The sequence below is a fragment of the Monodelphis domestica genome, chromosome 1 (assembly GCF_027887165.1).
Source record: "Monodelphis domestica isolate mMonDom1 chromosome 1, mMonDom1.pri, whole genome shotgun sequence".
In the NCBI taxonomy this organism is placed as follows: domain Eukaryota; kingdom Metazoa; phylum Chordata; class Mammalia; order Didelphimorphia; family Didelphidae; genus Monodelphis; species Monodelphis domestica.
Genome location: NC_077227.1, coordinates 133,551,223 through 133,578,744, shown reverse-complemented (window position 1 = coordinate 133,578,744; position 27,522 = coordinate 133,551,223). Strand labels below are relative to the sequence as shown.

At 37.8% G+C, this 27,522-nt stretch overlaps 1 protein-coding gene across 1 annotated transcript in view; it reads right to left on the bottom strand.

Moving 5' to 3' along the window:
* Window positions 1–27,522, bottom strand: part of SLCO3A1 (solute carrier organic anion transporter family member 3A1) — a 341,455-nt gene that overhangs the window by 27,607 nt on the left and 286,326 nt on the right. Inside the window, exon 5 of the mRNA XM_001364866.5 lies at window positions 1,266–1,430. Coding sequence (XP_001364903.1) covers window positions 1,266–1,430 — 165 coding nt within the window. The remainder of the gene's footprint in view (window positions 1–1,265; window positions 1,431–27,522) is intronic.

Sequence of the window (27,522 nt, the reverse complement as noted above, 5' to 3'; positions counted from 1 at the left end):
TTCTATCCCAACCAGGCTGGTTTTCTCACCGTCTTCCATATAATCTACATTCCTTCCTGCCTTTGAGTTTTTACTCATATTGGTAAGTAACGAACTGGAATGCCCCTACCCTTCATTGCTGTCAATCCAAAATTTTCCTTACCTTCATGACCTATCTGATCCCCACTTTTCCCATGAAATCTCCCCTGATTATTCCAGTTCAAAATGATTTTTGCTGTTCCTGAAACTTCTGTTCCCTATGGTACTTAATTTGTTCAATGTTATCTTTTGGTTCTTGATTATTCTCTGTCTTATAAGATTAGGGATATAGATAGGAACTAGATGAGAATCATAGAGCAGTGGTGTCAAAGGCATGGAGTATGGGTCTCATATAGCCATAATAGCAATTGGGAAATATTTAAGAATAAATAAAAATATAATAAAACATAAGTAATATTAAAAATGGAATCAATTTGCAGGCCAAAGGGATCCTTGTGTACATATCAATGGTCTAATTCATATTTAAAGTTGACATCACTGGCCTAGAACTTTGAGAAGGTAAATGACTTTTCCAGGGTGACAATGCCAGGATGGCTAGCATAAACTCATGTTTTCCTGGTTTCAAGACCAGCTTTCTCTCTACTACCACACAGATGTAGCTAGGTGGTACAGTGGATAGAGCCCTTGGCCTGAAAAGATGAAGACCTGAGGATAAATCTAGCCTCAGATGCTTACTAACTGTGTGACTCTAGGCAAGTTTCTTAACTTCTGTTTGCCTCAGTTTCCTTATCTGTAAAATCAGAAAAATAATAGCAGGACTGTTGTGAGGATCAAAGGAAATAATCATATAGAGCTTAGTGCAGTGTCTTGTACACTGTAGGCACTATATGCATGTTCACTATGATTATTATTATACCATTCTCTGCTTCAGGTGCATAAATCATCTCAAGAATGAGCTCTTGAAACTCTTTAAAGGGGCAGGAATGGAAGCTCTTTGAGGACAAGGGTGGTTTTAATTTTTATCCTTGTGTCCTGTCTAACAAAGTGCCGGATACATAAGAAGCACTTTAAAAATTTAATGAATTACATTGCATCTTACATTACATAAATTCTTCCTTCTCCCTGCCAACATTCAGCAAAGTGTTTAAAACACAGAAAACATTGTTTAAACTCATTGGACAGAATTGTCAAAGAAATATATCTCTTCCTCGTGCTCACCATGGCTCTTCCTCCTTGGAAGACTAAAGAAACAGCCACCCTCTCTTTAGGACGGGAGGGTCACTCACCCAGCAGCTGGTTGGCCGAGGAAGTTGTGAGGTTGAACTGCTGTTCCAAGTACTTTCCCAGGAAAGCAGCAAAGCCAGCCACCACTGCAATCTCCATACAGGCTGCGAGGACGATGCAGGTGAACACGGGGTTAGACAGTAAATGCTTTGTTACTTTAGGTATCACTGCAAGAAATAGCAGAGCAAAGAATAAACTTTACCCAACTAGCACAGATTATTATTATTTTTTATACCTCTTATTCTAATTGTAGCTTAATGAAAGCGATAAATAACTCACGTGGATCTCAGATCTGATTCACACCAACACTCAAGGGAAAAACCACATTAAAAAAAATATATATATATATATATACCAATTTTTACCCGACTGATCTCCAATCAGTGGGCAGAATAGGGTTTATTTGTGGAAGTCAGCTAAGAAATCTCTATCAGTGAGACTGAAATGAGAGAGAAACTGTCTTTGTCTGTTCACATGCTATCCTGAGATCTGGTGTTTTTGAGGTCCCCAAAATAAGTCACTGAAGGATCCTCTTGGGGAGTGGAGTGAGGCAAAGATGGGGCAACCAAAAAACTGGTAGATTCGGAAAATGTCCTTTGCAGACACAGAGAAGAAGAGCAGAATTCTTAATATGAGAAAACACCTATTGTTGGGGGAGATATATTAGCATCAATACTTACTATCTAAGGAAATACTGTCTTAGACTCCATAGCAGAAGATTTCTATGTGGCTGGGGCTGGAGGATAGAGGATAACAAGTCTAGGGCAACTAGTTGGTGCAATGAATGGAGCACTGGGCTTGCAGTCAAGAAAAGTGATCTCCGTGAATTCAGCTGGCTTCAGTCAATAGCTGTATGACCCTGGACCTGGATGAGTCACTGAACCCTGTTTGCTTCAGTTTCCTCACTGTGAAATGAGCTGGAGAAGGAAATGACAAACCACTCTAGTATGTTTGCCAAGAGAATCCCAAATGGCACTATGAAGAAACAGGTATAGCTGAAATCACTAAACAACAACTCTGTCAAATTAGCAGAAAGGGAGTGAGCAGATGACAAATAATCTGTCCTTCTTGAAGCCTCCCTCAAACTCTATGTTCCTATTATCTTCTCCTTCCCCTTTCATCTGGTCAGTTGGTTTGTTCCTGAGTGTGTCTGAATGGCAGGCAGTGTAGTTATATAGAAAAAAATCTCTTGTCTTGGAGTCCAAAGACCTTGAATTCAGTCTTGACTCTCTCTCTCTCTCTCTCTCTCTCCCCCCTCCTTTCTCTCTCTCTCTCTTTCCCTGTCTGTCTATCTATCCAATCACTAGCATTGTGACTATGAGAAAGTCATTTTAGCTTCATTTTAGCCTCTCTGAGCCTCAGTTTTCTCATCTGGAAAATGGGGCTAAAATGTTTTACACAATCTACATTGCAAGGCAATTGTGAGGGAAGCACTTTGTGAGCCTTATAGCTCTATACTAATGCAAGCTCTTGTTATTATTTACCATTCTCAAACTCAGCTATTCCTGGATGAAAAGAGAAGATTGTTATCTCCAGATTGTAAGGCACATTCATCTGAATATATTACATGGTAGCAAATCTTTGTTTTAAGAGGATGGATTTAATTTTTGGAAGCATTCAAAAGTAATCTGGAGAAAAAGTTCTGTAAAATGAGGTAGAAAATCAAGTGATGTTACCATTTTTTTTGCCAAGAAACAAGGTGTGAGTATGAGGTGATAAGATTGCAGTGGAAAGAAAGCTGGACTAGGAGTCAGGATGCCTATTTTGTCAATAACAAACTGTGTGACTGATCAAATCACTGGACCTCTCTGAGTTTGCTTCAGCTGTTCTGCTTGGCCCTGAGAGAACTAGGAATGATGAGTGGAAGTTATTGGGAGGGATATTTTGGCTTAATATTACAAAAAAGTCCCAATAATAAGAATCATCTGATAATGGAATGAATTGCTTTAGGAAATAATGAGTTTCTCTTTGCTAGAGATGCTCAGTTCAAGTCTGGATGACTGATTGTCCAGACTGTCGTAGATAGGATTCATGTACTGGGTGAGACTGGACAAAATGATGTCTGAGTTTTCTTTTGACTCTGGGATTCTATGATTCCTCATCTGTGAAATGAGCAGTTTGGACAAGATGAGAGGCAGTATGGTCTAGGGGAAAAAGTACTTGATTTGGAGTCAAATCCCAGCTTTGCTACTTAATATTTCTGTGACATTCAGCAAGTCACTTAGCCTCCAGGTTTCAGCTTTCTCATCTGTAAAATGAGGGGACTAGATTAAAGTTTGAGGGCCCTTCCAGCTCTAAATCTATGATTCTATAATATCTAAAGTATGCCATGACAGCTGACATTTAGCTAGAGATCTGAGGTTTACAAAAAGGTTCACAGACATACTGACTGAAGCCTACAATGATTGAGTGAAATAGGTACCATTACACCCATTTTAAAGATTATTGAATCGAGGCATAGAGAAATTGTCCATCATCACACAATTATCAAATGTCAGAGGTGGGTCTCTCCTAATTCAAAATGTAGCTCTATTGTCACTACAAGACTCTGTTTTTTTTTTTTAATCTCATTTACAAATTGTCCCTGAAACTAGAAACTTGTTAATTCCCAGCATGGAGTTCTAAAATGTTTTAAGCATTACCAGAATGTGTGTAGACAAACACTTTCAGAAGCATGGATTCTGAGCTAGCCCTGAACTCAGGATCTATCTAATCTATCCTCATGTTGCAGATGAGGAAACTGAGGCCCCCAGAGGACAAGTAACTTGCCTATGGCTAAAATTTGAACCAAGAACCCTTGATTCCAAATTTAGTACTCTTTCCACTAGCTGATCTTCTAAGGAACAACCCTGGATGCAAATATAAAAAGTCCTAATATTTTAAAAGATCATTTTAGAGTATTGCTTTGTAGACTGTTAAAATGCTAATTGTGGGTTCCATTGGCTTGTTTGTTGGCTCAAGGGAATTCTAAGGAACATTCTGAAGGCCCAGCTCCTACCATTGAATGCCTGCTGAGATGAATGAGGCTCTGTTTTCCCGTTTGAGGCAGGATCCTCCACCTCTCTGACCAGGGACCATGTTTCTGACATGGAAATGGCCCCAGGGAACTAAAGCAGACTTCAACCTTCCTGGTTCAGTGCGAGAAGCTCTTTGTTCTTTGACTAGAGACAGCAGGATTTGGGGTTGGGGGAGAGGGGAACCAGCTTTAAAAAAGAAAAAGCTGGTTAATGCATGAAATGTTATATTTTTCTACTTCAGCAAGCATTTTAATTATGCCAGAGATAGTTCTACTTCAGCAGGAAGAATTCCTCACCAAGGCAGGAGCCCGCCTGCTTTTGTCTTAATACCTGGTGACTAATTTCTCACTGAATTAGATGTGAAAATCATTAAGTTTGAGAACCATCCAATTGAAGGGCGGAGGGAAGCCTCGGTGGGCCTTGTTTGCATTAAAGATTTTTTTTTTCTTTTCTATTAAGCATATGACAGATTGCTCGGTTCTTGCCTCCGTTTTCCTCCCAGACTTCTCTTTTCTTTTCCATGTTTAATTGCACTAACTTACAGCACTCTTAATAGATGATGCTTTTTAAAAGGCTCAGCCTGGCCTCTCTGGGTCCCATTTGAAAGGGGTTGTAATTATCTCGATCCTAGGGCTATCCCAATGTTTCCAGCTCTTTCATCCAAAAGGATTTTCAAAGCTCATAAAATTCTGATTTCCTAAGGATATAGAAGGCATAATGAGGCAACAGAATATAGAGTGGCCTAGAGAAACAGGGAATGGCAAAGCAGCCTCCTACCAGGACTCCTGACCACCTGCTGCCTCGCTCAGCCATCCTCCTGCCTGCTGATTCACACTTAGAAGTTGAGGAGTGGAGAACCCTGGAGGGAGGTGGGGAAAAGGATCAATTTGAATTTAGCAACCAGCCAGCCAAGCCCAGAAAAAGGTTTTTAAAATCTGTTTTTGGGCAATGTACAACCACAGCACCAGCTGAGCAACCTTGCAGAGACTGAGTGGCAGAAGGTCTAAAAGGAGAGGAGGTGAGGCCAAGATGGCTTTAGGGAAACTGGTTAACAACAACAACAACAGCAACCACCATCCTTTGTCTCCTCCTTTGAGCATCTCAATAAAGATTTTTTTTTTTTGGATTTGTAGCCCTTATTGAAGGAGAAAGATCTGTTTGGGGGACACTCTCTATGTAATTTCTCCTAACTCAAAGGTTCAACAGCAAAACATTTCACATGATTTTAAATACAGATGAAACTTGATACCCTCCCTAAGAATCTTGTACATAAGTGGCTAAGAGGTTACCAAAGTGAAAAAAAACCAAGGCCAGATTACTTATTTAGAGGTGATATCATATACAGATCGTATAATATAAAGGTGCTATCATTCACCATCATACCCTTCCCAATCGTGCTTGCATTTTGCAAGAAAACTCATTTCAGTTTTCCAAAAGGACAGAAAGTACACAAAATTATAACAAACACGAATTATTCATTGCCATCCAAAGAAAAGGCACTGAATGTATGGGATGGCAGAAAAACCAATTGAGAGGAGACACGTGACTCAAGGGACGATCTTAGTTCTATTGTTTATTTTCTGTGTTGACCTCAGGCATTGTCATTTCTCTATTGGCCTCAGTTTCCTTAATTGTAAAATGAAAAGTTGGGACTGATGACTTCTGAGGTCCCATTTGCTTTTAAAATTCGAAGGGGGAAAGGCAAAGAATTTTTTTTTTATACTTGTTAAAACCACTTCTTTCTAAATGAACTTAGAAATCAAGCCAGTTTTCTAAATATTTGGGATTAGTTTGATGAGAGGACTAGAGTGCCATAAACAGAAATTAAACATCACTTTTAGTTCCTCTGAAAGGGTAATATGAGCCATTTCTAAAAAAAAAAAAAACAAACAAAAACCATTTTGAGGGTCTAAATCCTATAGGAATTGGCTAGTTACCATCTTGAAAAAAAATGTGAAAAATGAAAAATCCAAAGGCACTTCCAAATATCTTTTTTCCTAAACTAGGGTTACAGAGAGTTTGGGATTATATTTGATTCAATCCTGTTCATTGCATATTTCATGCAAGGTATGTATATATATATGCATATATATTTATTATTGTTGGGAGTGGGGTAGACTCTAGAACTGTAATTTTATTAGTCTGGGGCCATGTAAAAACCTTTCTATATTCCACAATGGACAATAGACATATGATACAAAAATGAAAAACAAAACAAAGAAAACAGACAGCTTCAAGGAAACTTGAGTTTTGAGATTTGGAGGGAATCTGGGATTCTGACCTAATCACCTGCATAAACTTAAAGGTTCTTTTTCTAGGAGGAGGTCCAAATGGGACTGCTATTCCTAATTAAGTTTCACAGGAGGCTTTATTTTTTTGGTGGCTAATATAGTAGGGAAAGCTGAGTCTGTGTGACTATTATAGTAGGATCATGGGAAGTGAATGTTATCCTGAAATTTGGAGTTCAGAGAAGCATGTATTCTCTTCTCAGGTCTGAGAGTGATATATGTCTCAAAGTCCTTAAGAGGAATAAATACCTGAGTCATGTCTGGGAATTTGTAAGGGATATACAGATTATGAGACAAAGACTGAGAAGAAAAAGTAGAAAGTGAGCAGAAGTACCAAGGAGGGAACATTCTCAGCCTTGTCCAGGTCTTAATGAACTAAGCACAAAGAGTCATTGGTAAGAGAACAGGTGAAAGGAGAAACTGGAAGGAAATACTTGGAAAACCAAAAAGAGGGCTATTGCTTCTTAATAGGCAGAATAGATTTTCACTGATACTACTGGTTGAACCCACATCTCTGAAACTGAGGAATTTTAAAAAGATTTACTCTTTCCTCAACTTTCCTTGACAGTACCTATCTAGTGACAGAGTTTATAACATACTCTGCCTGCTTATTTTACACTGAAATATGATTTTTGTTTCAAACCCCAAAAGTTAAGTAGGTATAAAAACAAATTTAAATTAAAACAGAGACAGACTTAGATATTTCCATATTAGGAATTTTCCCAACTCGGGGCTCTGAGCTATTGTGATTGTGTTACTAACTTTTTATCTTAAATAAACTCTCCATAACCAAAGAGTAGGGGGCAGAAGGACCATTGAGTTATCCTTAGGCCAAAAATTGAGTTAAATATAACAGGATGTGACCAGTTAAATGTCAGAAGGAAAAAGTTTAAGGAGTATAGGTGGTGCCCGGATTAAAGATTATACCCCAAATCACACCATTCCTTAATCCCATCTCCATCTCTGTAGGAAATAGAAAAGGGCTAGAAAAGATATAATTCTATTAGGGATCAGAGAAAAGAAAGGAATGAGTACTAGGTAGTCAATTATATTCTCCACGGGAATACCCACACCCATAGGTGATACACTATGATAAAGACAGGGACTGGACCTTTAATTTAGTTAATTATAAGATGAGAGGACCTTTACTACCAATTCAGATCAGAATCTTCACTATAATATATAATCTTAGACTGTTGCCCAAAGCATTTGTTGTTCAGTCTTTTCAATTATGTCTGACTCTACATTATGGCATTTGGGGGTTTTGTTGGCAAAGATATTTAAGTGGTTTGCCAAGTCCTCCAGCTCAGATGGGGAAACAGGCAAACAAACAGGGTTAAGTGATTTGCCCAGGGTCACTTAGCTAGTAAGTGTCTGAGGCCAGATTTGAACTCAGGAAGATGTTTTCCTTGACTCCTTCTATCCACTGAACCACCTTTATCCCCAGAGCATTAAAAAGGCAAAATAATTTTTCCAAGCAAGTAATTTATATAACTTTTCTATAGCAGTACCTATCAGAGGTAAGACTTGAACTTACATTTTCCTAGATCCAAGGATGACTGTCTATTGACTGGGCAAAGTGGCTATGACACTAGCAATATTTTGGATGTGCTATCTTATTACCATTTGCACCTCACATCCTAGACTTAGCCATATAGGGATTTTCCTTTTTTCACATTTTCCTTGACCATCTAATTTCCTTGTTATAGTTCTGACTTTTCTGGACCAGAAAAGACAATTCAGATTCTTTCCCCAAACTATTAACTCAAATGGTAAATCTTATCTTTTATGTCCTTCATTCTTTATTCCCTCTCACAAATTCCTTTTCCTTTTCTGTCCAAAGCACTACCCATATACCTCCAGGAGACAAATCCTTACCATACACTTCCAAATACTTTGATTAGCAAGAGGCTTTTTATGAAACCTAGGATAATTGAAAACACACTTTTTGATTTTTAAAAGGAAGCAGACTCAAACCATCACAATGGCACTCAACATGAAACCTTTAATCTTTCTAATCTTTAAGGTCCCCCAGTATTTTGCACAGAAATTTTCTTCTTATTTTCACCGAATACAAAAAATACTCAAAATTATCCTCATGTAAAATTATTTGTATACATATGTGGAGTGAAAAATGTTTAGAGTTGTTGCCTTGGTTTCTTGGGTATTTAAGGTCTGTTAATTAGGTCAATTATTCTGATAACCTAGTTGAGCTTATATTGGGAACATGATCTGCCAAATGTGTCCCAGTGCCCCATGGGATTAAACTTAAAGTCATTTGCAGTGATCTGTTGAGGTATGATCTTTTGTTAGGAGGACAAGATACACTATTCTAAGAACTCAAAGGAGACTAAGTCTGGGGATGATACAAGAGTTATTTCCTTTGACTTGAGTCAGGGACAACAATTTTCCTGCCACCTCAGGCCACAAGATCAAGTTTCAGAAGAAAGGGCTGCATCTCATGCTAGAGGAGAAGAAACTCTGGCTCTAGAGTTAGAGACCAAATCCCAGCTGAGTTTGCTACCTGTGCAACAGTGGGCAAACCACTTAATCTCCTTAATCTCCAGTTTCTTTATATGTAAAATGAAGATGTTGGATTAGATGCTTTAGAAGTCTCTCTCATCTCTAGCTCTCTGAAGCTTGTGTTAAGAATATGAAAGAATATTACTGGGCTAACGATCCCATTACTGAGAGGAGGTCAATACATTTAGAAATCATGGTGTCACCATCTGATGGGTTAGTCTTTAGAGTAGAGGCTTCTGTTTCTGACAGTTTAGAATAAAGGCAAAGAAGAGCTCATTGACAGAACAGAAAGAGTCATGATAACTGGTAGACCAGGAAAAAGGCTGTCTAGACTGTCTCTTGCTCTATGATCTCTCAAGACTTAGCACTGGAAAAGGTGCAATCTGGACTTCTCTGGAGAAAAAAGTTGGTCTTTTTTATTTTTTGCAAAAAAAGCAAAGTCATGAGGTTATTGCAAAAATGAATATGACCTCCTGGGTCCAGTCTGCTACATAATAACTTTATTTCCAGCTAGTTCCATAACCACATTAAATAGGCATCTCTTAAAATATTTTATTTTCCCAAAATTACATGTAAAAACATTAATATTCATTTTGAAAAAATTTGTGTTCTAAATTCTCTCCCTTTTCCTACCCTCTGTTTCTCATTCTCTATTCCACTTCCCCCATCTCTGAGATGGTAAGCAATCTGATATAGATTTTATATGTGAAAACATATAAAACATTTTCCCCAATTAGTTATTTAGTGGAAGACATTTCAAACCAGAAGAAGAAAATAAGGAGAAGGAGAAGGAGAAGAAGGAGCAGAAGGTGAAATATAGTATAGTCTCTATTCAGAATCCATCAGATCTTTCTATGAGGGTCAATGGCATTTTTGTTAGCAATCAAAAGTATCCTAGTATAGTGGATGGTAAAGGATCATGACCACATTAGGTGATAGAGATAAGCAATCATGTAGGAAAAAAAACACAGTGACAGATACTGTGATACATCCCAATACCAAGAATAACTTCATCCAAGAAATATAATTTTAGGAAATGTGCCTGATGGAGGTCCTGTGGAACTTGTACATCTTTGATTTACTTTTTATATGAAATCTATTGGTTTTTGTTTTCCTTTATTGTTCTTCTTGTTCAGTATTTTCAGTTCTACCCGACTCTGTGTGACCTCATCTTGGGTTTTTCTTGACAAAGATACTGGAGTGGGTCACCATTTCCTCCTCTAGCTCATTTTACATAAGAGGAAACTAAGACAAATAGGGTTAAGTGACTTGACCAGGGTAACCCAGCAAATAAGTGTATGAGGCCAGATTTGAACTTAGATCTTCTTGACTCCCAGCACTGTGTTCTATCTGCTGAGCCACCTACCTGCACCTAGCTGTTTTCTTTTCTTAAAAGAAAAAAAAGTTCTTGATGGACTTATTGGGAAGGAGTTAGCCCATTAAACTGTCTTTCCCGGAAAGGTAATTTGGAGCTCTCTGAGTCACAGGCATCTCCAAGACAAGACAATCATCACATCAGAGGATGGGAAAGAGAAAAAGAGAAATTTTCTTAAGATGGATAAGATCTAGTCCAACCATTTAATTTAACATTTACATTTCATGGTCTTTATGATCCCAGTTGATTCTAACATCTCTGATCCTTAAAAGGAAGTCATAATAGATTGACCCCTTCCCCCCACTTTCCTCTCCCATTCTTACAGAGTCAGGTAGAACTGAAAATACTGAACAAGAAGAACAAGTTATTCTTTGTATTATCCTGATTGATTTGACCTTAAAAGTTATCTGTTCCCCAAGCTGTGAACAAGTGTGAGTGAAGAGATCAAGAGGGGACCCTTTGGTCTCAAGTAGTGGAGGAGGGACAAGAGGGACAAGAGCAAATCCGGGAGAGCAACCTTAGCTAAGGAGGGAAGGCAGAAGAGGGGAAAAATCTTCAAAACCCCCTCTTCTCTCTCTGAGTCAACCCTAAACATCAGCTGTCTCCCCTGAACCCACTTTTGGCAAGGGATGTTCTCCTCTCTTTCCCCATCTATACTGATAGACTGAACCCCTCAATTACAACTTAGCGACCCCTCAAATACAGCACCTAGGAAGCCCCCCAGCACATTGTTAGTGTTTAAAAGTTCTTGTTGATAGATTGATTGATGGAAAAACATCACATAGCAAAGAGAATAAAAAAGAATAATTAAGGAGAACTGAAATAAACGAGACAAATGAAATGGACTTATATAACATGAATTTCTAAGGGGTGGGGCATGAGGTCAGCCTGAAAGGACACTGACTTAAATTGGATTTGTGAGAACAGAAGATAGTCTGTGATTAAGCTGCCATTCATATTTTGTAGAATCGCAGAAATAGAAGTGATGTAACTGATGCAGTCCAGGCAAATGGTAGCATACGTTAATACAAGTATATGCTAATAGAACTTGGAAGCCAAGAAGCTGTATTTTTGCTCCTATTTCTAGCACTGATTGCTGAATTGCCTCAACCTAATTATTCATGATTATCCAAGATGCTGGATTTGTAGTCAAGAAGAGGCTGAGTTTGAATTCTGTACTGGACATTTAATCACTTAATCTTTTTTTTTTTTTTAATAGTAAGGTTAAGTCAAAGAAACTCTCTCAGCCTCAGGTGCTCCATCTGTAGAATGGGGGGAATAATGTCCTTATTACTTATTGCACAGGGTTGTAAGGACCAACTGAGAAAATGAGTGCAAAGTACTTTGCAACTCTTACAGGGAGAGTAATAGGTACTGGACCTGTTTTTTTGTTTTTATTTTTTTTTAATGTGGGAAAGGTATATAGAACTCTCAGAGAGGAAAACTCTGCCATAGTAGATAGGCACCTTATGGTCTCTACATCTTATAGTTTTAGAGCATTGCCAAGAGCGCCACCGAGAGGTACAGGGATCTAGGTCCAAGTACAAGGTACGTAGTCCTAGGTTGACTTATAGTTAACTCTAATTCTTGATTTCTTTACTACAAAATGTGATCATAGATCATTTCCAAGCTTACTTTATTGGGTTGGTTAGGCTCAAATGAGACCATGTACTGATGATGCTTTGTATTCATAGAATATTCTATAAACATTAGTTATCGTTCATGTTTTGGGGGGTCAAATTGTAACTTCCATAATGGCATAGACCACAAATTTACTTATCTTTGTAGTATGTGAAACCATTCTGCACGATACTTTGCATTGTTACATTTAATAAGTCGTTTTTGAATGTATAAGGGAAGGAATGAATGACAACCAGCTTATTTTATTGACAATGGATCATGCTGGCCAGAATCTCTTGACCAACCCTCAAATGATTTGGGTGACACCATAGTTTACTTTAGAGCATCTTTAGAGAGATTCTGTGGAAAGGACAATGATTGCTGCGTGTGGTCTGGAAAGTTAAAGTAAAAATATAAAAAAAGAAATTACTTGATACAACCGACTAGTACCATTTTGACTGAAATCTAAAATCAAATGCCCAGTTTGGTGCAGTTCTTAAGACAACACAGAGATTATCAATTAAATTGATTTTGTTTTGTTTTGTTTTGCAGCGTCATCTGCTTGTCCTATGGAAAAATACCAGTGTTGCCACACCATCTCAGTCTGTTTTTTAAAAAGAATTCAGCATTCATCAAAGACACACTTAACTCATTGCAAGCTACCATTAGAAACTGGTGATAATCCACTTGTTTGCCTGCCATTGGAGTGTGAAGTCATCTAAACAAGATCACCACAGGATCAGAGAGATGAAGAAAATGGGGCCCAGATGCAGGAAACACTTAACTTAGACTTCAATACTGTATCTTTCTCAGTTGGAAGAAGCAAACAGAAAATGACTAAGGACAATAAAAGGCCTTTTGTAAGCAAATAGCTACTTTTATAACTTTACTCCAGTGCCTATATACATGCATTTGGAGAGTATGGCTGACTTGCTCAGCTGATGCATTACTGTTCTTAGATAGCATTTTTGAAAGCAATGCAAAAATTCATATTTGAACTTGGAATTTGGGGAGGAAGGGAAATCTTTAAAAAAACTAAATGGTATGGGGGAAAACTAGGGTTAATATGCCACTCTTCTCTTCAAAAACAGGTTTCCTTTTTTTTTTCTTAGTGTGGGCTAATATGTATACAATGCAATATTAATGTTGATGATAAGTCACTTAAATAGTTGGCCAATCCGATTTTCTAAGAGACACGTGCAATAATTTCCCCATGAAAATTTTAGCTCTTTGATCCAAAGCAGCACAACTTTGATATGGCTGAGTCTAGAACTACTAGCGATTGAGGTGCTAGAGGAAATTCAGTTGTGTGTGTTTGGAAGAGCAGTTCACCCAGATCAGGTAGAGTTAGTCTCCCAACCATCTTCTCCATTTTCCCAAACTCTCAACTTCCTAGGGAGAGGTAGAAAGGGACAGGAGGGAGGAAGGGTATATATGTGGGAACATGGCTCCAGGAGGGTGCAACAATGACAGGAGTTTTGGGACAGGGGGACAGGGAACATGGAATAGGGGCAGTGATGCTTCACAGTAAGCTTCTGAAGGGAAAAATTTGTTTACCTTCTAGATTTCAGACACCTTTGGGACCCAGGGGCAAAGGCCAGGTCTTTATACCCTAGTTATAGCTCAGTTGGCTTCTTTACATTGTCATCTAAATAAATGAGGAAAATTCAAAAGGGAAATCACACAAATGCATGTCAGAAGACAAACCAAATGATGAAAAACAATCTGCCATTTAGCCTGCAGAACAAGGACTTTCTGATCACCAGTCTCCTCACAATAACATTATGGTTGAAAGGTAATGGCCTCCTAATTAAGAAAAATGTAGCAGAAACCTATTGCTAACTGGCTGAATTTAAGGTGGGGGCGCTGATGGGAACACATAAGACAAAGACATGAATTAATTTCCGTGGCCGGGCGAGACCACAGATACAACTGAGTAATGCTGTGGAGGAAGAGCTACCCATGTGCACAAGATACTACCTAAAGGAAAGCAAACCTGTGGTGGGTGACAGGTAGAAAATGGACCATTCTGTGTGACAACAGGGGAAGTTTCCTTCCTTTTGCCCCTGTGTCTCAGTGAGGAAGGCTCTCCAGCCTTACAGGGGAAAGGGGGAACCAAGAAAAAGGGGAAAAAGAAGTGCTCCTTCCTACAGCCCAGCAGCAGAACTGGATTTTTCTTTTGAATCCCAGTCATTCATTTCATCCATGAAAGACTCAACAATCCTATCTGAGAAAATGAGTAAGGAAAGAGTCATGGTGCATGGACAAGAATCCAAACTGATTTAAACTCACTGATGATAGAGGAGTCAAGTCAAGATTCACAAGAATTCTTATAAAGTGGGAATAAAAACTAGAACATCTCTAGCAAAAACCCTTTTTATTCTGATGTACTCAAAATAATTAGTAATGATAAACAATTGACTTACTATGTGCTAGGCACTATTCTAAACACTTTATAATTACCTCATCTGCACCTTATGACAACTCTGGGTGGCAAATACTGTTATTATCCCCATTTTACAGATGAGGAAACTGAGGCAAACAGCTATTAAGTGACTTATCCAGGGTCACACAACTAGTGTGAGGTCAAATGTGAACTCAGGTCTTTCTGACTCCAGGCATGGTATTCCATACACTGCTTGTGCTTTTTATTTTCAGTAGTTAGCCTTGTTCCATTAACCATACACTTCTAACTCTGTTTGGGTTTTCCTGTGTCTATTGTTTACCACAAGCATGTGAACTTGGCTCAATCCAGCTAACTCCATCTTTGTGATTGTAAAAAAACTACTTGTGTTCTTACCCTATGTAGGGTGGGCCCAAAGTACTACCATACATTATAAAAAAGAGAAGAATTTTGTTATTTAGGTAATAGGATGTGTGGGCAAGAATTGGTACAGTGAAATTGATCCTTTGCCTAATTTTGAATCACAAAGTAAATAACAAAAATTTAAGGAAAGTAGAATGGCTTACTCAGCCAAATTTTTGTTGTTTAGCTTTTTGTATTGATTTGGTTCCATAAAGTTATATCTCTATCTCTATCTCTATCTCTATCTCTATCTCTATCTCTATCTCTATCATCTCTATCTCTATCTCTATCTAATCTCTGTCTATCTATCTATCTATCTATCTATCTATCTATCTATCTATCTATCTAGTTGTCTATCTATCTTTCTACCTATCTATCTATCTATCTGAATATCTTGCCTCTGTATGACATTTTAGACTTTACAATATCCTTTCATTTCCATGATCTCCTGTGATATTTGCAACCACTCCGCAAAGAGATTGAGCAGGTATCTTTTCCTAGTTTTACTGATGATGGAAGAGCCAGTTGGAGAAATTCAGCAGTCTGCTTGTGACTACACAGCTTATTAATTATGACCAGAATCCTAGTTCTTTAATTAGCATTCAATGCTCTTTTGTGGTACAGTAGGAAAAATGCTGGTCCTGTAGTTAGAAGACTAGAATTTGAATTCTGACTTGGCCACTTGCTACTATATAAACTTGGGAAAAAATTACTTCATGTGATTTAGTCTCAGTTTTTCTTATCTGGGGAGTATTGTGATTAGATTCTAAGGTTTCTAAATGACCTCTCAGCTCTGAATTTAGGGTGCTACTGAGCCACCCACACTTGAGACTCTTACTCACTTGAATTAGAATTTCCAAAGGCAGCTGTTCCAGCTGTACCATTCTTGAAATGGCATAATTGAGATAGATAAAAGTGAGGGAACATATGGATTTCTTGTTTTATTTCCTTGGGATCAAGCTTGATATTAGAAGTACTGAAACAGCCCATATCCCAAACTTTGCAGAAGTTATTCTGGTGAGAAGCATGGAGTGGTTATTTAACCATAATGGAGGAGACCCAAAGGTATATGTTGCCTCTTGACATGATGAATCCCCTTTTAAATGATCATAACTTGGTCATATAGGCATCTATAAGCTCAAGAGTCCACATGCCGGGACAGAGGGAAAGGATTATTGGTCTAATGAGGTGGACTACATCAATGACTAAACTTGATTCCATTCAAAGATTGAGTTTAGAAAATAAGTAGTCAATTAAGTGAGGCAGAGTCATCTTCCTGAGCTCAGATTCTGCCTCGGACACTTCCTAACTTTGTGACTCTGGGCAAGTCACTTAATCCTGTTTGACTCTGTTTCCTCATCTATAAAATGAGTTGGAGAAGGAAATGGCAAATTATTTCAGTATCTTTGCCAATAAAACCCCAGATAGGTTCACAAAGATTCAGAAGCAAATGAAAAATGACTGAAAAACCAAAAGATGGTCTAAATGTGACTATATTCTGAATAAGAGTGAACCCAAACCCATCATTATAGTAAAATCCCTTCCTATCCTCAGTTGCTCAAAATTCCAGAATCTCTACTGCTTAAACACACTGGCCTACTTGCTGTTCTTTCAGATACAGCTTCCATCTCCTATCTCTGTGCCTTTATGTTGGCTCTCCCCCATACTGGCAATGCTTTCCTTTTTCATCTCTATCTATCTCAGTTTCCCTGACTTCCTTCAAATCTCACCTCAAATTTCACCTTCGGCAGGATGTTTTTCTCTTTTTCTTTCCCTTTGACTGCTTGTTCCTTCCCTCTGAGATTACCTTCCACTTCTGCTGTATAGATCTTGGATATACCAGTTTTTGTACATCATTTCCTCCACTAGAACACGAGTTCCTTGAGGGCAGAGACTTTGTTTTTATCTTTCTTTGTGGTTGTCAGGCTTAGCATAGCACCTGGCCTATGGGAAATGCTTAATAAATGTTTCTTGACTGACTGCTTCAACCCATCCTTTGATTTTTTTCCTGATCGATAAATGCACATAATATTGTTAATGTGGAAATATATTTTGCATGACTTCACATAGCTAATAGGTGTAATATTGCTTGCCTTCTCAAAGGATAATGGAAGACCTTGATAGAGGGAAAGAATTTGGGACTCAAAATTTAAAAATGAGGAAAATAAAAAGAAGAAAGTGACCTTTAATCTGAGGACATCAAACAAACATTAGTTTGCTATAATGCTTAAGGAAAAAATGCACTCCACAGAATCTGGTATATAGCAAGTACTTAATAAATGCCTGTAGTTGAATGACTTTTTGCCAAATCAAAATGGAAATGCAAAGCATTAGGGTCCATGTAAAAATTGACTTGAACTAATCAGACTATCTAAATCTCTGGGAGATGTTTAAGAGGAGAAGCTAGTCCAATATTTTAGAGAAAAAAACCAAATTATAAGGATAGTTGTCTTTCTGAGATGTTGCCCTGGAATGCTGCATAATATGCATTTTCCTGACACACATGTGTTTTCTTAAAACCACACCTCCTACACTCCTATGAATTGATAAAGCTTCTTATTTCACAGAGAAGATTTAGGCATCCAAAGGGAGTTTTCTCAACTTCAATTCTCAAAACTTTCTTTTCATTTGCTGTCTCAACAGTATAATTTGCTGGCTTACATTTTTGTCTCAGCCATTTCTTCCAGTCACTTACACAACTGTTAATTTTCACTCTAACATTTTTGGAATCCAATCTCTCTTCTTTCATTTCAAGGCAACTATTTTAATATTTCTTCATTACTTGTGAAATTAAGATCACAAGGGTGAGTGAGAGGAGCTGAAAGGGATTTGACAAGCCATTTAGTCCAACTGTCTTATTTTACAAATGAGGAAACTGAGCCCCATGGGGATAAAAAAATAAACATTAAAAGCAAGATTTGGACCTGTAACTCCAGAGCCAATGCATTTTCTTTTTTTATTCTTATTTTTTTCCAGTGCACTTTCCATTGTACAAATTTCCCTTCCATAGACTCCTTACAAATTTCCCTTTCTCTCATCTAATCTCTCTTATTTATCATTGCCAAAATAATCTTTATGCATAAAACTGGTCGTGCCATTTCCTTGCTTAAAATTCATCAATCTCTCTTTTGCCTTCAGAGTGAAGGTAAATTCCTCTGCCTAGCATCCATGCACTCCATACCTTAGCCAATATGAATTGTTTTCTGTGCCTTAAACATGCCCTATATAGGGTTTTATGGCTCAATATATTTGCTCACACCTTTTCTTAGGTCTGAAGTATCATTCCTTGACTTCTTCATTAAGTCTTGAAAGTCTGATTTAAGGACCATCTTTTCTAGGAATCCATTTCTGTCCCCAAGTTGGAAAAATTGGCTCCCCAGCCTTGGTATGGCACTTATTTTAGGGTAACCCAAATATATTTATCATGTAATGATATATTATAATTATATATGTTAATGTCTTACTCCTGAAGGCAAATAGTGTCTTATCTCATCTTTGTGTCTTTACTATAGCCTGTAATAGCCCTCTGTACTCAGTAAATGATAAATGCCTTCTGCTGTATGTAGACCCTAATTCCACATACCTCCTCCATAAGAATGTTTTAGTAGCCTTCTGATGTCTTCTCATCTCTTTTCTCTTTATCTCACCGGAATCATCCTTTATTAACTATCTGAATAATCTTCCTTACCCATGGGTTTTGGAGAAGGAAATGATAAACTATTCTAGCATCTTTTCTGAGAAATAAATGCATGGACTTGGTCATGTATGTCAGTACTTTGCTAACAAACAAACAGGCCTTTAGTGGCACTCTCTCTTGTTTGCCAACTAACATTAAAACTTTTTCTCTTGTCCTTCAAGGTCCTCTACACCTTTTTTTGAGTAACCTCATACTATTCCTTTTTTTCCCTATAGTGATTGTTTACACTATTATTCCCCTCTGCATATTTACTGCTTAGCCACAATGGATTACTTCTTTTCCTCAGGAACAGTCTCTCTGCTTTCTTGACAGTGCTTTTGCTCACATTGTTTTCTATGACTGGAATGTCCTCCTCCTTTACCTGTTGAATTTCTATCATATTTTAACCTCAATTAAATGTCATGCCCTTTGGGAAATTCTCCTGGATTCTCCCCCAGCCCTAGTTGAGAATAATATCTTCATACCACAAACCTCATCTAGTACTTTAACTCCTCTAATGAATTTATAAAATCAATTTTATCATAATTATTTGTATCTATGTCATAATCTCCCATTATACTGTAAACTCTGTAAAACCTTTGTAGTAGCTCAGTGCCTAGTACAGAACTTGGAACACAATAAAAATTTAATAAATGTTGATTGAATTGACTTGATGGTTTTGGAGTAGTCAGTCATTTACTCAGCAAAGATTTATTGAATGCCTACTCTATAGAAGGTACTGGGTTATGAGCTGCTGATTCCACTGAGAAACAGTGGGATGAATTAAGTGATTCTATGATATTTTTCATTTTAATTGATAAAAGTACAAAAAGCAGGTCAAACACAAAACTTACACCATTTAGAAGCCATGAGCTTGAGTAGAAAACTAGTATTATCTCATAGGAAAGGAAGGATAGGTAGGTATGTTATAGGAGTCAGAATGCAATCAACCCTCAATCTAAAATCCTCCTTCCCCTAAATTGGGACAATGGAATCTGTCATTCAGTCTCCTGAACAGTTGGCTTCATATGGCTTGTCCTAATGACTTGTTCAGTGTATCTGATACAAGTTATTAAGACTTTATTAAAATAAAACAACTTAGCCTCCTAGAATGAGAAGGAACCTTGATTGAGAGAACAGCTGATTCAGTTCTCAATTCCAGGAAGATCTAAATTATTTTGGACAGACAATGAGTCTGTTCTCTTCTAAAAGATCTGAGAGGAAAGAGAAGGATGGGAAGGCCATCACTTCTTTCATGAGCCCATATCACTGGGTAGTTCTGATGGTTCAAATATTCCTCTCCACATCCAACTAAATTCCTTCCTGCTTTAGTTTAAATCATTTTCTTCGTTTGGTCCTCTGCACACATAATAGTAACAAGCAGTCCCATTCATACCGTGATTTAAGATTGACAAAACACTTTCCTCATAAAAAACCCTGTGCAGGCTATCATTGTACAGTGTGAATGTGTGTGTGTGTATGTGGGGGTATGGGCTTTTTTTTGGGGAGATATATCAATGTTCCTTCTAAGTCATTTAACAAAATTATAGAAGGTAAGAGCCAAGTAACAGGATCTTAAGGTGCTGATGAAATCATGGAATATAAAGGCCAGATAACAGAGCCAATCAAATGGTGAAGTCTTAAACAAGTATGAAAGAATGGTTATACTCTGTGTCCCCTTATGAGGTGTGAAGATGTTCTTTAATCAAACTTGATGGCTATGAGCTACAGATCAGCCATGCCCCAATTGCCTCTAAAAAATCAAGAGGTACTTCAAGTGGTAGATACTCAACTATTTTTATGTCTTGAATCTCTTTGGCAGTGGAGTTCTATTTGTGCAGCATCAGCGATGATGTCTCCGAGTATAACGGCTCACCCAGAAGGGGACACTATGTCCAGCAGAGAGCAAGTCAATTGTTAGTGAGGAGTCAAGCTGTGGAAAAGAGCAGGTCCATAGGGACTGATTGACCTGCTCCACAGATATGCTACACCAAGGGGGAAGCGCCATGAGGGTACCAAAAGTCAGAGTCTATCAGAGCCCTGGAGAAGTGCAGCTGGGAGTTACCTTGGCAACATCACTTTGTTACCTGTATCTCTCCTAGAATACTCTCTCTATGTGCCCACTCTTCTCACTGATACTGTGTATCTTTGTGGTAGAGTGCATACAGGTTTTTGATCCTATTGTTCAGACCTTGCCATTTCAAGAAATGTCTTTGCTTTGGGTTAATTCTATCATCATCATCGTGATTATCATTGCTTCTTAAATTATATTATCTTAAAGTATATATATATAAGGTATATATATATATATATATGTATATATATATATATATATAAATGCATCAGTAGGGGCTCAGGAGCTAAAGCTTTAGAAATATGGACCCACAGCCTGCCTTGAACCTGGTTGTCTTCCCCGAGAGATTCAGCCTATTTCAGGGAGCTGGAGAGTCCCAATTGGAGTAGTCAAGAGGGAATGCCATGTTATCAGCATTTTACAAGTGAGGAAATTGAAGTTCAGAGATGGTGTTCAGAGATGTGCCTTGCCCAAAATCATACACTTATTAAGTATTAGAGCTAGGATTTGAACCCAGGATTCCCCACTACATAGCCAGGACTCTTTCCACCTCACCAGGCTATCCTACAACAAATTATTAACATATATCACTAAAATCCTACAGATTTAGTGATGGTCATAAGCAATTAACCACTTTAAAAAGTGGTTAGCAACCTCCTGCATGCTTGTTAAAGGCATATATGGGTATGGTTTTACCCATAATCTTTTCCTTTTCTATTCTCAAAATTTGCTGAGATTAATGCTTTGTCCAACTTTCATCCAGCACAGTAGAAGAAAAAGAAAAAGGGAAGTTAAGCTCTTTGACTTTTAAAAGGTCTGTAAACCTTTTACTTTTCTCTTAGAAATTATTTTATTTTAAAATTTAAATAAATTAGTTATTTATTTCTTAAATGAACCCTTATCTTTTGTCTTAGAATCAATTCTAAAACAGACAAGTGGCAAGGGCTATACAATCAGGGTTAGTTGATTTGCCTAGGGTCATATAGCTAAGAACTGTCTATAATCAGATTTGCTTGGCATTGATTTAAAATCGCCCCTATCCCTCCTTTTTAATATCCATCTCTGTTATCTTGGAGAGATATTTCTGGATTTCTCTTTATATTTTCAAAAGTATCCTGACCCAAACCAAATCCAATACTCAATAAAAATTATTAAGCACCTATTGTTTGCAAAGTAATATTAGACTCCAGGCAAAAATATTAAGTTTAGCAAAGACAAAGTTCTTTTCCCTCATGCAACTTACACTTGTATATTGACATAATTTTAGAGCTGGAAGAATAAGAAATAAGTTACTTCAGGGGCAGCTGGGTGGCTCAGTGGATTGAGAGTCAGGCCTAGAAATGGGAGGCCCTGGGTTCAAATTTGACCTCAGACACTTCCCAGCTGTGTGACCCTGGGCAAGTCACTTAACCTCCATTATCTAACCCTTACTGCTCTTCTGGCTTATAACCAATACACAGTACTTATTCTAAGACAGAAGGTAAGGGTTTAAAAAAAAAGAAAAAAAGAAATTACTTCAATCCCTTCATTCTACAATTATGAGAACTGATGCCCAGGGAGATAAAATGATTTGAACATGATCATTCAGTGAGTCAGGGATAAATTTAGGACTAGAAATTGGGATTCCTGACTCTTAGGTTTATGCCATCACACCTACCATATCATATTTTAGAATATATTCTAGTATCATGAATCATCATTTAGTAGCATGAGCATCTTGAGGTAGAAGGTACCAACTCCTGTGACATTTCAATACATTGAGACTTAGCCTATTTTCTTTTTGGTCTGATTGTAATTTCATCAGTGTTTTTGGATGTGGGTCACCTACGACAGAGAATCTCAATAATCTAGAGCATTAAGAGATTGTGACTTGCCAGTATGTGGCAGAGGAAAGATACAAAGCCAGGTCTTCTTGACATCAGGGTAGTCCCTCTATTCCCTACTGCCTCTCCTTATTCTAATTACTGTTAACAAATAGGAAGAAAATAACTTTAGCACATCAATTTTTACTATATATATATACATATATCTATATCTATATCTATATCTATATCTATATCTATATCTATATCTATATCTATCCCTTCTACATAACTGGGGAGGAGAGTGGTGCCAGGGTGATCTGGAAAGTGGGTATAAAATTTCTTGTTTTCATCAGCATTTTCTTCCGTAGTCTAGATACTCTCCATTGAATAGTGTGTGTAGTGTGCCTTAAACGTCCATATTACTTCTTGATCCAGATCCTGAATGAGAGAAGTTGTGTTAGTTGGACTGTAGATAACTTCAACTCCTTCAATGTGAAATTTTGGGGGTGCTGAGTGACTGGGGGCATTGTCCAGAAGCAATAGCACCTTAAAGGGTAATTCCTTGCTAGCAAAGTATTTTCTAACCTTTGGTACAAAACACTGATGGAAATAGTTAAGGAAAAATGCTCTGGTCGTCCATTCCTTCTTAGTGAACATCCAGAAGATAGGCAACTGGAACTTGTCCTTTCCTTTCCAAGCTCCAGGGTTAGCTGCTTTATATGTCAGGGCTGTCTTTATTGTGAACCCTATGATATTGGCACAAAAAAGCAGAGTTACCCTACCTCTTGTGACTTTAAAACCTGGGACTTACTTCTCTTTTTGCCCAATATATGTGCTCTGAGGCATTTTTTCCCCCCACTATAGGACAGTTTTGTCAGCACTGAATATCTGTTCTGAATTGTAGCCTTTCTCTTCAACCAGTTTCTTCAGGGTTTCAGGAAACTTCCCAACTGCCTCTTGATAAGCAGATGCTGTCTCTCTTGTTACTTTACATTGTGTAGGCAAAACCTTTAAAATTTATTTTTCACACCAGCCTTTGCTGACCTAAAAAATCTGATGGGGTAGACTCTTCACCTTCATTTTCCTTCAGGGAATCATAAAAGGACCCAGCCTTTTTTTCTATGGTGCCAGAGACTACCAGAATGCCTTTCTTATAATATTGGTCATGACCTGATTTTTGGCCTTTTAATATTATTTGTCATTTTCAATTCCATTTTATGGACAAAGGAGAAGAAGGCACTATGGTACAGAGCAGGGAAAGGAAGTATCATCTCTAGAGCCAGGGCTTGGGATAAAATCCTCTGATATTTACTATTTGTGCAACCTCAGACAAGTCACTCACTTATCTTTCCTAAAACTCAGAATCTTATTATTCAGTCATTTTCAGTCAGGTTTGACTTTTTTGTGACTGCTTTTGAGATTTTCTTAGTGAAGATACTGGAGTGCTTTGCCATTTTCTTCTCTAGCTCATTACAGATTAGGAAACTGAGGCAAACAAAGTTAAGTGCCTTACTTAGGGTCACACAGCTAGTCAGTGTCTGAGGCTGGGTTTGAACTCAGGAAGATGAAACTTCCTAATTTCCAGGCCAGTACTCTATCCACCTAGCTGCTTTAGTACCTCATCTGTAAAATGAGAAAGTTGGAGAACATGGTTTCTGAGATCCCTATATTTTTAATTTTCTATTCATTAAATCATGGTGTCGTTGACACTGAGCTAGTTGCTACATCATAAACCCTTTTATGGACCTGGCTTCAAACTTGACATATGAATCTCCAGTTTTCTTTTCCTATCCTCCTCTCTGCCCTGTCCTCCTCCTTATGACTGGCACCCCCAAGCAGCTGTCTTTTTGGATACAATGCAGTGACAGCAGGCTATCTACTCTGCCATCAGCAGGAATGATTTAGCAGCAAGAGAGGACCCAGCTTTTGATTGCTCAGTTCTTCTTTTCTTGATCAAAAGGAAGACTTTCCTTATAGATTTTAAACTCCTCTTATAGATGCTCTCATTCAAGCATGAAAATTCTCTCGAGGGTCATCAGATGCCACTGGCTCTAGGTAGTCATCTCTTCCATCCCCTTTAGACCCTAGCAGGGATACAAAAAGCTTTTACAAACCTTTGAGTCCCCATCTTTGCATGGCAGTCACATTGCTTTTGTGTGTGTTTGGAGATTTGTGGAGAGAAGTGGAAGTATTATTCTACTTCAACATCAAATGGGTTCTTGCAAAAGCCAGAGCTCCTTCTGAGAGGTTGCACTTAATGCCAAATATAGAGATAGGCTGGTGAGAAGGCAACACCTAAAGAAAATTTCTTCCTGGGTTGTAGAACTGATTCCTTAGCTTGATTTTGAAAATTACACTGGATGGTTTGAATAATCCAATTCTAGTTCCAACAGACACTTCATATAGGTTTAGGCTACCCTTTCTTGTTTTTCCACCCTCTCTCTTTACTACTTCAATACTGAAAAATGAAAATAAAATCTCTCACCTATAAGGCACTCTCAAGTGCATACACTACACCCATAGCTACTTGCAATTCTCTTCTATTATTGTCCAATAAACATTTGTACACAGATTAGTTTTCTTTTTTTTTAAACCCTTACTGTCTGTCTTAGAATCAATACTGTGTATTGGTTCCAAGGCAAAAGAGCAATAAGGGCTAGGCAATGGGGATGAAGTGTCCTGCCCAGGGTCACACAGCTGGGAAGTGTCTAAAGTCACATTTGAACCCAGAACCTCCTATCTTTAGACCTGGCTCTCGATCCATCAAGCCAACTAGCTGCCTCTTCTAAAACAAATTTCAGAGCCCTCTATCTTTTCCATCGCTTGTTATATGTTCAGCTAATAGAAGCTATTTGGATTTACCTACACAAAATTTAGTTAAGAAAGTGACTTTGTTATATCCTTTCTCTGCAAAAGAAATCATATGCATTTCAAAGGTAAAACACAGTACCATTTTTCCTGCTAGTGCACAGACAGTGGAAACTTGCTTACTTACTCACACATTTTATCTCTATCTCTATCTCTGTCTCTATCTCTATCTCTAGTTTTAAGCAATTCCTATAGAGAGCAGCTAGGTGGTATAGTGTGTATAGAATATAGAATGATAGTCCTGAGCCAGGAGAACTTATCTTCCTGAGTTCAAATCTGGCCTCAGACTCTTATTAACTATGCAACCCTGGGCAAGTCACAGGACTCTGCCTCATTTTCCTCATTTGTAAATGAGCTGGAGAAGGAATTGGCAAATCACTGCAATATCCTTGCCAAGAAAACCCCAATCATGGGATCATAAAGAGTTAGATGCTTCTGAAATGACTGAACAAAAGTCAACATTTATTTAAGAAAATAATTTTGTGATACCTTCTCTCCCCCCAAAGAAATTATATTATACATTTCAAAGGTAAAATACAGAACTGCTCTTCTCCTAATGAACCGACAATTGAGACTTGCTTACATAATCACACATTAGAAGTACACATATAACTTTTAGCAATATCTATTGTTAGTGAGACCCACTGCAAGGAGCACTTGGGTTTAGAAACAGGGGGAATTGATCTTAAGTCCCAGCTCTGTAGTTTTTTAGCCTGTGTGGTCATGGGCAAACACTTAAACTTTTTGGGCCTTAGTTTCCCAATCTGCAAAATCAAGAGGTTGGACTAAGTTCCTAAGCCAAGGTGGATGGCTCCCTTCCAGCTCTGATTCTAAGAAACCTATGTATTCCTGAAAAGTATTTTTGCAAATCTGATTTTTATAAAACAAATACTATTTCAAATGTACAATTGAAGATGGTTATTTAAGAAAAAACTCAGGCAAAGCCTTAAAAAAATAAAACAAAGATTTGTGTTTTACAGTAAACAATTCGTGTCTTTTCAACAGCTGCAATGGAAAGAAGGCTGGACTTGGACTCAGGGGAACTAGTTTCAAATACCAGCTCTTCTTCTTGTCATCTGTGTGACCATGGGCATGTCACAATCTCTGTTGGACACAATTTTCTTATCTATGCAATGAAGATGTTGGATTACATTACCTCTGAGGCTCCTTCTAGCACTGAGTTTCCCCTATGATACTATATGTCAGAGGCTGTTTATGTACTGTACTTTTAGGTTTGGTTATTATATATTAACTTGTCTTAAAGTCAAACTTCTTTGAAGCCAAATATATGCACTAATATTCAATTGATCAACAAGTATTTATTCATTACCTACTATATGCCAGGAGCCATGCTAAGCCCTGGGGATACAAAGAAAAAAAATGAGCTCTCCTGTTGTCAAGGAGCTTATATTCAACTAACGCCAGGATGACATATTTATAGACAGGTAAATAAAATAGATAGATATAATCTGTAGTCCTGAGTTTCTTGTACATTTTCTGAATTCACAAAAAACCCATTTAATGGGGACCTGATTACAAAGGGTCAGTTTATTTCTTTGGCTTGTGCCCTATCCCCAGAATTTTACTCTAGGAAAGTCTTTTAACTAATGCTTAATTATAGCTTATGTCCATTTCCCCCTAATGTGGGTAATGGGATCCTCAATATCCATATAGGCACTTAAATATATTATGGGTATGGGGATATGATACAACTTTTATTGCATCAGCCACAGAAAATACATAATACACAAAAGGACCAAATAAAGAAATACAAACTACTCAAATAGCCCCTTCAACTTGTTAAACTCCTCTGAAAGGTAAACAAATTTTAGAAAGACTGTTAAACAAAATGTCAGCTTTGCATTGTCCTTAACTAGTTAACTCAGTTGATTAGACCCTTACTTGATCTTCACCTTGACAAACTATCTGCTAATTCTAGGGCCATGGATTGATTATACTCAGTCCAGATGTCTTGCAAAATGCATGCAATTGGTCACAAGGGAAACCAGGTATGTGGCAGAGGAAGGATCCACATGAATCCATTTTCATTACTGGAAAAATAATGCAAAGAGTTCACTCTCCTGACCAGAAGCAGTATGACATTTAAAGGAGGATGCAACAGACTTCTCTCAAAGTATGCCATTTATCATGAAAAAAGACCACAACCTGGGAGTAAAACACAATTTTGTGTACCAGACCTTTTTCTG